Here is a 15360-nt window from a genome sequence, read left to right on the forward strand (position 1 = left end):
ACAGGTCACGCGACCGCCGACGTCAGCGGTCGCGTGACCGGTCACATGACTCAATGACGTCATGTCAGGTCCTCACACCACCGCGAGCCGCCCAACACACCGCACGCATCGCTGAGGAGGCCGGGGGACATCGGAAGGTAAATATAATCTTTATTTTTTATTTTAAATTCTTTTTTTTTTTACAGTTTCTATGGTACCCAGGTCTGGATGAGCATCTCCTCTTCTCCAGGCCTGGGTACCATCCGCACATTGAATCGCTTCATATCCGCGTGTGCACATGTAGTGATGCGAATATGAAGCGTTTCAATGGAAGTCAATGGCGGCAATTACGCTGCGTGTCCCCAAAATTAATGGACATGCTGCATATTTTTCTGCAATGATAATCCGCAGTGGAAATTTCCGCAGCATGTGCACAGCACATGCGGATTATCATTGGGGGCCATGGGGCACGTATTACCAAGCGTTTTCGCTGCAGAAATTCCGCAAAAGCAAAAACGCTTGAAAAACGCATAGTGGGCACGCACCCCCATACTGTTGTTTTTAAACGAGGTATTGGTACTTTTGGCAGTGTGGACAGGTGCCAAGTCCTGCTGGAGAATGACATTTCCATCTCCAAAAAGCTTGTTGGCAGAGGGAAGCATGAAGTGCTCTAAAATTTCCTGGTAGACGGCTGCGCTGACTTTGGTCTTGATAAAACACAGCGGACCTACACCAGCAGATGACATGGCTCCCCAAACCATCACTGATTGTGGGAACCTCACTCTAGACCTCCAGCAGCTTGGATTGTGGCCTCTCCACTCTTCCTCCAGACTCTGGGACCTTGATTTCCAAATGAAATGCAAAATTTACTTTGCATTTACTTAATGTCAATGACTGCCTCTGGTAGGTCTCTGTTGAGTAGCATTGCAATTGAAAAATAATACAAAGACACCAGCATTGTCCTATTGAAGAGAATAAGAGTTTAGCTGGAGTTCTTGGCAGCGGCCATTACCCATTAATCGGAGCCATGCAGATCAGTGGGGGTAACAGGTGTAAGACCCCCCATATTCTAAGGATAGGTGATCATAGGTCAGCAATAGTTTTAGTCCTGAAAACTATATTAATAGAAATGTACTCTGAAATATCATTGCTTTTTTATATATTGCTTTTCCTAATCCATTTAAATATCTGTTTTTAGAGACACTGGCCCTTTAATGTACTCAAGGAAAAAGATCATGTCAAATACTGATTTAATTAGAAGCAGAATTCTCATGCATGTCAAATATGAGGGAGACTCCCTGGATTTCCTGCTATTTGCCAAGTTCTCTCTTTTTTTGAGTTCAGAAATGTAAGAGATCGGTTCTCGTCCACTGTTTATTACTGAACATATGTGACAAGCACAGATGAGCACAGAGCGAACAGCCACAGAATAAAGGAAGAACACCGCAGTGTGACCTGATTTTTACACCATGTTACAAGTAATATACAAACTTACTCTTCACAGTGGAAAATGACAGTAAGAAACAAGTATCGCTCCCAGGAATAATGGAAAATCATCTATTGTCCCATTTCAGATGACTTCATTGTTACCATGGAAGACTTGAGTTGTGGAAGTTCAATTGTATCAAGTTAAATGATTGATCAAGGAATTGGATCTGCTTTTTTTTTTTCCAGACACAGCGCCACATCTGATAATGTCTGGTATTGCAGCTCACACTCATTCACTGGAATTAGGATTAGCGGAAATGCCAAATGCAGACCATGGACAGATGTGGAGCGGTTTCTGGAGAAAAAAAAAAACAGACCCTTTTTGTTACCATGGACAATTCTTTAGGGCAGAAACACATATGCAGTTACTGATGTGGTTTTTTGAGCCAAACGGGTTGTCCAGGCTTGGGAATCCTCACAGCGTGCATAGTGTCAGGATTCTCCGCTGCTGACGCCAGAAGCAGGCAGGTTTGTGAGTGAAAGTATGCAATTTGTATACATGTGGTCACAAGCCGACTAGACGTGCGTGGTCTTGCTCAATGCAAGTGAATTAAGCGAAGCCGGACACGTCTAGTCGGAATGTGGCTGGAAGTAAGTACACAAATCACATACAAGCAGTCACATGACCGCCCAGTCCCAGCATTGGAGAATTCTGACAGCGTGCCCTGCTAAGATTCTGCAGTCACATAGAGTACTATATACTTTAAACTGCCTTCTCCCATGCTTCAAATTCAATGGTGCCTATGCTAGCAGCTTGGGAGGGCATTCAGTTTCGACCAAAGGCTTAGCCATAATGCTGGTCCAAACTGTCAATCATCAGGAGTGCACTGGCCTCAGTAAATCAGGAAGCCAGGAGGCAGAGGAACAGTGCACTCCTGAAAATACATCTTATGAACAAACAAAAGTTGTTTCTTTGGGGTTTTTTTTTAGGATAGATCAATATTATACTTAAAGCACCACTCCAGTGTTTTTTAGCTTAGCGCTGGAGTGGGGTCACTAATGTAAGTTCCCTGACCCTAGTAATATACTTACCAGCCGCCGTCTTCTGCTTTTCCAGCGCCGCTGTTGTCCCGCGCCGCCATCTTGTGACTGCATCTTCTGACTGACCAGCAGTCTGAGGTAGCGGTCACAAGCTCGCAGTGTAAGATTATGGGATCCTTGTTCTGGTTCTCAGACTTACAATGAGTTGTGACTTCCAGATTACCCAGCAAACACTGGAGAGACCAGAGCAGCACCGATAACAGATGAAGCCGGTGGCTGATAAGTATATTACTAGGTGCAGGGAACTTAGATTAACTGCACCACTTCAGCAACAAAATAATTAAAAAAAAGGCTGGAGTGGTGCTTTCAACAAGCTCTCCCATTAACTTTTCTTTCCTGTAAGTCTGTGTATATTTGTATGTAGTATACTGTCAGTGTTTATACAGTATATACTCCCCTACTGCCGTCTTCTCCGGTATCCTGCGCCTTTCTCGTCCTCTTCTGACTCTGCAGATCACACTGCGCTCTGTGTGACCCAGAAGTGGCTTTTACAGTGTAAACCTTTGGAGCGTCAGGATGAGGCATCATAGGCTTACATTGTAAGAGAGACTTCCGTCTCATACAGAGTGACCTGGAGAGTGTGAGAGTCAGAAGAAAACTAGCAGCAATGGATACTGGGAAATACAGCAGTAGGTGAGTATATTAACATACTGACACTATACTATATACACACAGACTTAGGGCGCAGTCAGACAGCCATATTACACGGCCGAGTGCTCTCCGATGTTTTCAGATAGCACTCGGATCAATGTTATACTACTGGGCAGTGCAGATCTGTGATTTTGTTACTCAGACTGATTCTGTGTGAAAAAACAATTGTAGCATGTGGGTGCATCCAATGATGACATCACGCACATCCATATAAGTCTAAGGGTGCATGTGAAACATCGGACTGCACTCGAATGGCATCCAAGTGCAGTCTCAAATCCACAGACAGAGACAATGGAGAAGATGGAGAAATTAAGTTCTCCGTCTTCTCCGCCCCTGTGATGTGATCCTCTCTGCGAGAGAAAATTGCAGCACAGTAAGATGACACTCGGATCAAACTCTGACAGAATTTGATCCAAGTGTCTTTAGCATAATCGGCCCGATTCTCTTGCATGAAAGAATCGACAGCCACGTGACCCTGGCCTTAGAGAGAGAAAAAAAAGTTCATGGGAAGGTTTCTTTAAAGGAGTCCAATCAGTGCAATATCCACTAATCAATTGTCCACTGCCACTCTACACAAAGACACATGTGGAAAGGAGGAATTGTATGACACAGCAGCCCCCAAACACTGCGGCAGCACCATATAAATCCATATGGGCATAGAAATGCATTCATAGCAAGTCAGCAGATTTCACAATATTAACTGCACATTTCAAAAAGATCTTTTAAGCCTGATAATGATGCTGTATTTACTGTAAAAATCCATTCCACAATGACTGTGTAATCCTTCATGAAAGCGGAACTGACTTTACCACACCTTCCATGACTGACAGCTCCTCAGAGTCCCTCCAGATGCTGTATGAGCGGAGACTGAATTTACTGCCACTCATGAGCTCACTCTATACCTGGACTCATAAAATGCTCATCGTGGTAGCAGGATTATACTGCTATTCTGAAACTGATTTTCAAAGTAAATACATCAGCCTCATTGGGTCTAAGAGGTCTATTTAACAATATGTACAGCTTGTATAGTATATATACAAGTTAGGCTAGTGGTGGCGTTAGTATTGGTCCAAACAAGGGAGAGTGATGGCTGAGACAGCTTGTGGACATGGAAGCATCATTTTTTCGAAGACATAGGGGTCCTAGTGATTGTATCCCCATTGATCACACGGTTATGGCCAGATAACTGCTGTAATATAAAACTTAGCATCATAACACAGTTTGGTTGAACCTGGTGAAAGCACAGAGGTCTTTCCATTGCTTTCCTGAACAATCACTCAATGTCACAGGGAAGCAGCAGTTTCAAATTCAAAAACTGCGCTGCCATTACGGTCGGTGTGAACGCAGCCTCACAGACTCAGGCGTGAACGCAGCCTCGCAGACAATGGCGCGAACGCAGCCTCGCAGACTCAGGCGCGAACGCAGCCTCGCAGACTCAGGCGCGAACGCAGCCTCGCAGACTCAGGCGCGAACGCAGCCTCGCAGACTCAGGCGCGAACGCAGCCTCGCAGACAACGGCGCGAACGCAGCCTCGCAGACAACGGCGCGAACGCAGCCTCGCAGACAACGGCGCGAACGCAGCCTCGCAGACAACGGCGCGAACGCAGCCTCGCAGACAACGGCGCGAACGCAGCCTCACAGACTCAGGCGCGAACGCAGCCTCACAGACTCAGGCGCGAACGCAGCCTCACAGACTCAGGCGCGAACGCAGCCTCACAGACTCAGGCGCGAACGCAGCCTCACAGACTCAGGCGCGAACGCAGCCTCACAGACTCAGGCGCGAACGCAGCCTCACAGACTCAGGCGCGAACGCAGCCTCACAGACTCAGGCGCGAACGCAGCCTCACAGACTCAGGCGCGAACGCAGCCTCACAGACTCAGGCGCGAACGCAGCCTCACAGACTCAGGCGCGAACGCAGCCTCACAGACTCAGGCGCGAACGCAGCCTCACAGACTCAGGCGCGAACGCAGCCTCACAGACTCAGGCGCGAACGCAGCCTCACAGACTCAGGCGCGAACGCAGCCTCACAGACTCAGGCGCGAACGCAGCCTCACAGACTCAGGCGCGAACGCAGCCTCACAGACTCAGGCGTGAACGCAGCCTCACAGACTCAGGCGTGAACGCAGCCTCACAGACTCAGGCGTGAACGCAGCCTCACAGACTCAGGCGTGAACGCAGCCTCACAGACTCAGGCGTGAACGCAGCCTCACAGACTCAGGCGTGAACGCAGCCTCACAGACTCAGGCGTGAACGCAGCCTCACAGACTCAGGCGTGAACGCAGCCTCACAGACTCAGGCGTGAACGCAGCCTCACAGACTCAGGCGTGAACGCAGCCTCACAGACTCAGGCGTGAACGCAGCCTCACAGACTCAGGCGTGAACGCAGCCTCACAGACTCAGGCGTGAACGCAGCCTCACAGACTCAGGCGTGAACGCAGCCTCACAGACTCAGGCGTGAACGCAGCCTCACAGACAACAGCGTGAACGCATCCTCACAGACAACAGTGTGAACGCAGCCTCGCAGACAACAGTGTGAACGCAGCCTCGCAGACACCCGTGTGAACGCATCCTCACAGACAACAGTGTGAACGCAGCCTCACAGACTCAGGCGTGAACGCAGCCTCGCAGACACCCGTGTGAACGCATCCTCACAGACAACAGTGTGAACGCAGCCTCACAGACAAAGAAAGTTTGGGTTTACAGGTGGTTTATTTTTAAAGGGAAAATGCTATTATAACTGTAAACTTTAGTACGATTCTACAATTGTTAAATCTTCTTAGCTCCACTCAGAATTGTGATTCATGCTGCCACATTCTCCAGTGACTGGAATACTGACTAATCTTGAGGTGGAGTCCGTGATCTTTCCGGGTGAGATTAGCAGTTGTACGGAGGAATGAGGGAAAAAAAAAATCAGAGGAACTAGCCAAATCTCCATGTATAACAAAGACTGTGACAGGTATGCATGACGTACAAATGGAAAGGGATACAGGGAGGAGTGTGCAGGGCATTACTCAGAGTTTGAAACTTTAGGATAAGAATAGGTTGTTCCTGCAATAAAAGTCAGACTGGGCACTGAAACAGATTAAAGGGACTCTGTCACCAAGTTGTTGCTACCTCATCTGGGAACAGCATAACGTAGGGGCAGACACCCAGATTCTGGTGAAGTATCACTTTGTTTACTGGGTGCAGCTGTTGTGATACAATCAGAGTTTTTAAATGTAGCAGCGCTCAGAAAGCTGCCACCGCCCACACCACAGCTTTCTATGCACATTTTATATTGACAGCCAGCAGCTAATCAGTGGTGGGGGCTGAGCTGGATCAGGAGGCACCTGGGAGCACACAGTCCAGCAGTGATAATCTCCTGTTGATAATACACTCATTGTATTGAAACAGCACACAGCCTAATAAGTGACACATCCCTGAAATCAGTGTAACAGCCCAATCTCATACTGTCCTCAGATTAAATAACAACCTGCTGACAGATTCCCTTTAAACTAAGGTTTCTGCTGTGTTTTTAGTTTTTTTTAACGCTTCATGCAAAATTTCTCCTTTATACCTGTAGTGATCTAACTGCTACATTTAGGCCACGTTCACATGTGGTAAGTTTTTTACCTCAGTATTTGTAAGCCAAAACCAGCAGTGGGTGATAAATACAGAAGTAGTGATGTGTTTCTATTATACTTTTCCTCTGATTGTTCCTCTCTTGGTTTTGGCTTACAAATACTGATGTAAAAAACTCATCAAATACTGAATGTGTGAACGTGGCCTTAGGCCTACTGGCCACCTTTGTGTCCTTATCCATATATGTGTTTTATGTAAGCCCTCTTCCCTCAAAGATGTAACAACACATTTTCTTTTTCTTTTCCTTGTTGTCCTACAACAGCAGCACTAACGGGGCTTCCATTTGTGCTGCGGCTTCGCACTAAGGCCTCATTCAGACACCATTTTTTCCTCATACAAGTTCTATTTGTGTTTTTACTGATACAACTCATACCTATTATAGTCTATGGGGCTGTTCACTGATTCATGTTTTGAATCACTTACGGAGATCATATACGAGGGACGTTATATATACCCCAGAATGTGTACAGAGACCTATTAAATCCATTGGAGTGCATTGCAGTCACAGACTCACCTGCGGCTGCAATGCAGGAATGAAGGTGAGCATTGACCTGGTCAGGCTATCTGGCTAAGGCAGATTAAGTAAAACCCGGCAGGGCCTTCATTTCTTGGAGGAGGCTACAGGAAGGCAGTGGGGCGGCCTCATCCCTCCAACCCGGGTTTTCCAGTGGCTCTTGCCACAGGTCCTTTAAAACCCTGCACTAAGGATTAGTGTTGTTCTATGTTGGAACCAGCTAGGAGCACAGCAGGGAAGCCCAGCAGGATTCAGTGTGGCTGAACCACCGCCTAGGAAGGCTCTGCACCTGTCAGGCTCTGAGCGGCGCGGCCGTTGCCCACGGCAACTGTTGTTTAAGGACTCGTGTAAACCCGGCTGCGAACCGGAGGACTTTTCTGTTTACCCGTGAGTTGCTGAATAAAGCTGTTGCACTTGCTTGGGTCACTGCCTCAGTTACTGCACGGTGTGAACACCGCCGCTTTACAGCTTTATGGAGGATGCGGGCATAGTGATTGAGGCAAACCCTACCGGCAGCTGCATGACCACAATCCGGCCGGCCACCTTTCAGCCTAACCCTGTGGACAAAATGGAGGAGCTGTTAAAGCAATTGGTCCTCATGCTGCGGCAGCAGCAGGAGCAGCTCAAGCAGCAGCAGCACACCAATGAGCTGATCGTGCAGCAACTCACAGCCCTGCGGGAGACACCGATGGCACCAGCCACGGAACGTCGAGAGGCCCGGGACAAGGTTCGCTCAGCATTGAGGAAGATGGGACTGGCGGATGACGTGGAAGCCTTCCTGACCATTTATGAGTGCACAGCAGAGTGTGAAAACCTACCGGCCGGCCAGTGGGCAGAAGTGGTGGCTCCGTTTCTGGTCAGCGATGCCCAAAAGGCCTACTTCGATCTCAGTCGGGAGGATGCCCAGGACTACCCAAGGCTCAAAGGTGAGATCCTTGCCCGACTGGGGGTCAATACATCCGTGAGGGCTCATCGTGTATTTTCATTGCCTATGTGGAGACCCGACCCGCCCGGTCTTAGGCTTATGACCTCCTGCAGCTGGTAAAGAGGTGGCTCCAGCCTGAGACTTTGTCTCCAGCCCAGATGGTGGAGAGGGTGGTGGTTGACCGGCTGGTGAGGACTCTGCCAGCCGCTATCCAACGTTGGGTGGGGCAAGGGGACCCAGGCACGCTCGACCAGGTGGTCAGCCTGATCAAGCGCTACTCAGCCACTCAGTACTTTATCCGGGACTCTGCCCCCTCGCGGCTGTCACGCTGATCCCTGCCAACCCAGGAACCGGTAAAGGGTTCGCGTCCCTCTGCTGAGAACAGTCAGCGCCGTACCCGTGCTGAAGGGGTACCCCGGAATGAGAGTGGCAGAAGACCGGTTCCCTCCCAAACAGTCATAAGACTGTTTGGGAGGGAAGAAGACTGGGAGAGTCAGAAGACTGTTCCCTCCCAAACAGTACCTCCACCATTAGGTGCTGGCGGTGTCAGGGGCCGGGACATGTGGTTGCTAACTGCCCCCTGACTACGGAACCCATGGACTGCGGGTTTATCCACCGGGTCTCAATGTACGCCCAGACTGTCTGCACTGCGAGCGTCAACCCCGACGGACAGTGAACCCCAACTGTGCCAGGTACTGGTTAATGGGTACCCCACGGAGGCCCTCCTAGATTCGGGGAGCCTAGTGACTTTAGTACATGGGTCGCTGGTGGCAGGAGACAACCCCAGCGGACGGACAGTCGGGGTTGTGTGTATCCATGGGGACCTCCAAGAGTACCCAACCACGGAGGTAGTTTTGTCCACACCATATGGCGACATAAAACATGTGGTGGGGGTGGTAAAAACTCTTCCCTATGGGACAGTGTTGGAAAGAGACGTGCCCCTGTTCTGGACTCTGTGGAAAAACAAAATCCACTCTTCCCTGGTAAAATTTATTACAGGCGCTGTGCCCGACGAACCCGAGTCAGGGGTACCTGCCGTAGGGGTATCCAACCTAGGGACAGAGTGTGACTCCGATAGGTTTCCCCTAGAGGTGCTGGCAGGAGAGGTCGAGGAGACCCCATCGATCCTCGAGCTGGAAGTGTCTCGGGGCACGTTTGGGACAGCTCAGCTACAGGATCCCAGTCTGACTCGAGCGCGGGAAAGGGTGTTAGAGGTAAATGGCGTAGCTCAACAGCCCGGTGCAGATACTGTGTTTCCATGCATGGTAGTCAATGGTGAGTTGCTCTATAGGGTAGACAAAATCAGGGATGAGGGTGTGGAACAGTTAGTGGTACCTCAGTCGTACCGTCGGGCGGTTTTGGAGTTGGCACACACACACCTGCTCGGTGGACACTTAGGGGTTAAAAAGACGCAAGAGCGTATCTTGCAGCGGTTCTTTTGGCCGGGGATTTACGCGGAGGTCCAAAAGTACTGTGAATCCTGCCCCGAATGTCAGTTGACCACACCCACCGCAAGTTTCCGTAGCCCATTGGTACCCCTGCCAGTGATAGAGGTACCTTATGAACGGATTGCAATGGACTTGGTAGGGCCCATTGTAAAATCCGCTCGTGGCCACCAACATATACTGGTGGTCGTCGACTATCCCACCCAGTACCCGGAAGCTATACCGCTACGCCACACCTCGGCAAAACTGATTGCACGGGAGCTGTTTGCCATGTTGTCGCCTTGGACTACCTAAGGAGATCCTGATGGATCAGGGGACCCCTTTTATGTCCAAAGTGACAAGGGAACTGTGCAAACTGCTAAAAATTAAACAATTGCGCACCTCTGTGTACCACCCTCAAACCGACGGGCTAGTAGAACGGTTCAATAAAACCCTCAAGTCCATGTTAAAAAAAGGTGGTTTCTAAGGAAGGAAGGGATTGGGACATGTTGCTACCCTATTTGATGTTCGCAGTCCGTGAGGTACCCCAGGCTTCCACAGGGTTCTCTCCCTTTGAGTTATTGTATGACAGACACTCTAGGGGTCTGTTGGACGTAGCCAAAGAGACGTGGGAACAAGAGCTGACTGCACATAGGAGTATAATTGAACACGTCGCTAGTATGCAGGACCGGATCGCGGCGGTCATGCCCATCGTGAAAGAGCATCTGTTAGATTCCCAAGCAGCCCAGAGCGCACATATAATAAAAGAGCCAGAGTCAGGTCTTTTAACAAGGGCAATCTGGTGTTAGTACTGGTACCCACAGCTGAGAGTAAGCTCATGGCCAAGTGGCAAGGGCTATATGAGGTTCGAAAAAAGGTGGGGGAGGTAAATTACCGGGTGTATCAGCCCGGAAGGAGGAAACCTGAGCAACTTTATCATGTAAATCTGCTAAAACCTTGGAAAGATAGAGTGTGTTTAGTTACAGAAGCCACTTTGGGCATATCACCAGAGAGTTCTCTACCTTCAGCCAGGGATGCGTCCGGGGGAGAGGTCAGGATAAGTGATGCTCTCACTAAACAGCAGCGACGGGAGGCTCGCTCACTGGTGCAGCAGAATACTGACGTGTTCTCAGAGCTACCGGGTAGGACTACAGTTCTCCAACATGACATTGTCACCGAACCTGGGGTAAGGGAGCGAATGAGACCGTACTGGGTACCCGAACCCCGGAGGCAATCCATCACGGCTGAGGTAAATCAAATGCTCCAGTTAGGAGTCATCGAGGAATCATGGAGTGAGTGGGCTAGCCCCATCGCACTGATTCCGAAACCAGACGGATCTTTACGCTTCTGTAACGATTTCCAAAAGCTAAATGAAGTGTCGAAGTTTGACCTTTATCCAATGCCCAGGGTGGATGAGCTGATTGAGAGACTGGGGCAGGCTCAGTACTTTACCACGCTCGATCTCACCAAGAATTACCGGCAGTTACCTCTCACGAAATCGGTGAAGGAAAAAAAATGCCTTCATAACTCCGGAGGGTCTATATCACTATGTGGTCTTACCTTTTGGGTTACATGGGGCCCCGGCTACATTCCAGAAGTTGATGGACATAGTGCTCAAGCCTCATCAGGAGTACGTTTCCGCGTATCTAGATTATATTTTCATCTTTAGCACCGACTGGCATACGCACCTATCACAGGTACAAGCAGTGCTGGATTCTCTCAGAGCCGCGGGGTTAACGGCAAACCCAAAAATTGTGCGATAGGACTAGAAGAAGCCCGATATTTGGGATATGTGATTAGCAGAGGAGTTATCAAGCCCCAAATCAATAAAGTTGAGGCCATAAAAAATTGGCCTAAACCGTCAAGTACAAAGCAGGTGAGGGTGTTCCTTGGCATCTTTGGGTATTACCGCCGGTTTATACCTAATTTTGCTAGGAGAACGGCGGCCCTGAACGATCTCTTGAAAGGAAAAAAAAATCGGTAATGGTTCGGTGGAACCCTCAGGCAGAAGAAGCCTTTCAGTCCATGAAGTTGGCCCTGTGTGGACAGCCGGTCCTCATCAGCCCCAACTTCAAGGAAACCTTCATTGTACAGACAGATGCCTCAGAGGTAGGCCTAGGGGCGGTATTGTCACAAAAAGTGAATGGTGAAGAGCACCCGGTCACCTACTTGAGTAGAAAACTTGTCCCGGCAGAGAAAAAATATAGCGTGGTAGAGAAGGAGTGTTTGGCTATTAAGTGGGCCTTGGAATCGCTACGGTATTATTTACTCGGGCGTCAGTTCCGCTTGGTGACGTACCACTCACCCTTGGTATGGATGAGAAATGCCAAGGAGAGGAATGCGCGAGTCACCAGGTGGTTCCTGTCTCTGCAAAATTTCAGTTTCTCTATAGAACATCGCCCTGGGAAGTCGCAGGCAAACGCGGATGCCCTGTCCCGGGCACCCTGTATGGTGACAAATGTTCAACGCCACAAGTTTGAACAGAGGGGGAGGGGATATGTGAGGAGGCAGTGACCGGGATCGTATACGAGGGACGTTATATATACCCCAGAATGTGTACAGAGACCTATTAAATCCATTGGAGTGCATTGCAGTCACAAACTCACCTGCGGCTGCAATGCAGGAATGAAGGTGAGCATTGACCTGGTCAGGCTATCTGGCTAAGGCAGATTAAGTAAAACCCGGCAGGGCCTTCATTTCTTGGGGGAGGCTACAGGAAGGCAGTGGGGCGGCCTCCTCCCTCCAACCCGGGTTTTCCAGTGGCTCTTGCCACAGGTCCTTTAAAAACCCTGCATTAAGGATTAGTGTTGTTCTATGTTGGAACCTGCTAGGAGTATAGCAGGGAAGCTCAGCAGGATTCAGTGTGGCTGAACCCACGCCTGGGAAGGCTCGGCATCTGTCAGGCTCTGAGCGGCACGGCGCGGCCGTTGCCCATGGCAACTGTTGTTTAAGGACTTGTGTTAACCCGGCTGCGAACCAGAGAACTTTTCTGTTTACCTGCGAGTTGCTGAATAAAGCTGTTTATGTTGGACTTGCTTGGGTCCCTGCCTCAGTTACTGCACGGTGTGAACACCGCCGCTTTACAATGTATTTTTACAGAGTGGTCAGCATAAAATCACAAAGACATTTCTAATTTTTATCCGATCTGATCAAACTCACTAATGCAAGTCTACAGTCCATGAAAAAGAAAATCAGACAGAACTCGGATGCCATTCATGTGCTGTCCATTTTTCGTGGACTGAGGTTGGGGTTTTCATGGAAGAAGGTTGAGAACAAGCCATCATTTTTTTTCTTGTCCGAGAAAAACTGATGAATCTTTGACTAAAAACTGATAAGAAAACACTGATGAAACTCGTTTTTTGTGTATCAGAAAAGTCAGTGATGTGTGAATTACCCCTAAAGGGAAGTCAAGTTAAGGTAAGATATTACATTTTTTGCAGAGTGGAATAGAAAAGTGATGGCCCTGCCCTGAGCAGGTCTGCCTGATAATCTGGGATTTTGCTTTTGTCCCTTGCTGTCCGCACGTCTGTTTTAGTAAATACTTGTAGTTCTACCAAAATTACAATTCTGGAGCATCCACTTTGTGCGGTATGATTTCTCTTATCAGTCTCATGTGTCTTCTTGATTGATATATAGATCTACAGTAAGCATAACAGAGGAATGGCGTGCTCCAGAATTATCACATGCGGAACAAAGGTTTTTACTAATACAGTCGTGACAGGAGAGCTGAGTGAGTGAATGTATTATTACACTGGATAAGACAATGGACCATGATGGCGTCATGTATGTAATATACTGCATGGTGGCTGTACTTTCAATATTTTATGAAAATATATTCATAAAAACACATTATATAAGTTATATTTACCTTCATAACAACTTCTCCAATCTGTGTTCCCAACACAGGCTTAAATGGGACATCAGATTTTCCTATTACGGATATAGAACTTGCTTTATCTGCCAGGAAGGCTGCCACCTCCATACCTAGATAGATAGGCAAGAGAAGGTTAAAGGGAATATGTCAGCAGGATTTGCAATGTAATCTGATAGCAGCACTGTAGGGGCTGAGAGCCTGATTCTAGTGTGTGTTGCTGTTTCAATAAAATCAGTGTTTTATCAGCAGGAAATTGTTACTACAGAACTAGGTGTCTCGTGCCTCCTAGTCATCCTGCTCTGTGCAACCCCGTCTACACCACTGATTGACAGCTTTCTGTCAATATACAATGTAAACAGAAAACTGAATCAGTGGTTTTGGCGCGGTTATGCAAGGCTTGGCATTCTGAGCACTGCTACATCTGCAGCAGAGAAAATAGTGACTGTATCAAAATGACAGCATGCAGACCAGCAAGTGACATATCGCTGGAATCAGGGCCACAACCCCTACATCATGCTGCCCTCAGATTACATAGCAAAAACCCCATCGACAGATTCCCTTTAATGAGTTATAGTTATTGTTTTGTTGTTTTCTTGTCTGCGTTGTCACATATTTAATATAACAGACAGCAATTCAATGGCAAAAAATAAAATCCATACATAAACCTATCCAACATTAGTTACAAGGATATTCTTTTTTTTTCTGTAGTAATCTAAGAGATGTTACAGTATACATAGAGTGTACACACGCATATATCAGATTTGTAGCCCAGATGTCAGCAGTATCTAGTAGAGAGCACTGTTAGTGCGAGTTGTAAGAAGAATACCCAGGCGTGTAGGAAAAGCAGAGACCAGTAACATCACTTGCGGTGGTGGGACTAGTTTCTGCTCACTCGTTCTCCTCTTACAATGCGCAAGCCACTGACAGTGCGCTCTTTTGCTGGCTCGACACTTCTAAATGAGAGCCAGCGAGGGAGCGCATGGTCACTGTGCATGTTGCACAGTGACCAGATATTACTAAGCAAACATTGAAATTGTCAACCATCACATGGTCAGTAGAGCAGGGACTAGCACATGCACCCGCAGTGACTGCAGCCTCTGCCCCCTGATGATGACTTGTTTCAGTATCCCAGGATGCACTGGAATTCTTAAAGTGTCATCAAACAGAGAGTAGTAAAAAAAAAAAAAAAAAGTTAGAGTAGTAGAGTAACGAGGACTTTTTAATTAAAGTACATTAGAAAAGAGATTAGATTATGACACTAAATAGATAGGCATTTGGGAGTAAAATAAATGTTCGTTTCGGACCACCCCTAATATTTGTTTGTTTGTTTTTTAACCTGGAGTTGGTATATTTCTACCGACTCCACCTAAAACTAGCTCCGACTATAACTATGGCTCCACAGCCCTAATACAAGGTCAATAAAAAAAACTGAACGTACACTAAAATTATAATTATACCATTATTGTGTAAAAGAAATCTACCATAGCATTTGCCTAAAGATCTTCTTTGTCTTTGAAAACCAAAAGTCTTGCAATACAAAAGGCCTGATTGTGTTGTGTAACTGCACCTACCTATGAATGAACTGCCCAGGATCACCACGTTCTTGCCAGCAGCCGCCTCAGAGATTGAATTGGCATCCTCTGGAGAGCGCAAATAGAAAACGTTCTGCAATGTGGCGCCGGGACACGTAAGCTCCCTAGGTCTAAGTAATACACATAGAGAGTATATTAGGATTTCACTTCTTCCCAAAAGTCAGGGCTTTGGGTTCAGTCAAGTAAAACCTAGTAATTGAATAACTAAATAAATAAAAAATAAGAAATAAATTAAGAAAAATTAAAGAAA

At 47.7% G+C, this 15360-nt stretch overlaps 1 protein-coding gene across 6 annotated transcripts in view; it reads right to left on the bottom strand.

The window, feature by feature from the left end:
- LOC141231475 (apoptosis-inducing factor 3-like) overlaps nucleotides 1–15360 on the bottom strand; it is a 170681-nt gene that overhangs the window by 57383 nt on the left and 97938 nt on the right. For all 6 annotated transcript variants that reach the window (XR_012297859.1, XR_012297862.1, XM_073667696.1 and 3 more), the window contains 2 exons: nucleotides 15090–15220; nucleotides 13513–13628 (listed from right to left, as the gene is read on the bottom strand). Coding sequence is in view for 4 of the 6 variants with exons in the window: in XM_073667696.1 (XP_073523797.1) it covers nucleotides 13513–13628; nucleotides 15090–15220 (247 nt within the window). In the remaining 2 variants the exon portion in view is untranslated. The remainder of the gene's footprint in view (nucleotides 1–13512; nucleotides 13629–15089; nucleotides 15221–15360) is intronic.

Source organism: Phyllobates terribilis, unplaced genomic scaffold (assembly GCF_046119375.1).
Source record: "Phyllobates terribilis strain yellow unplaced genomic scaffold, ASM4611937v1 Scaffold_2__4_contigs__length_985480577, whole genome shotgun sequence".
NCBI lineage: Eukaryota > Metazoa > Chordata > Amphibia > Anura > Dendrobatidae > Phyllobates > Phyllobates terribilis.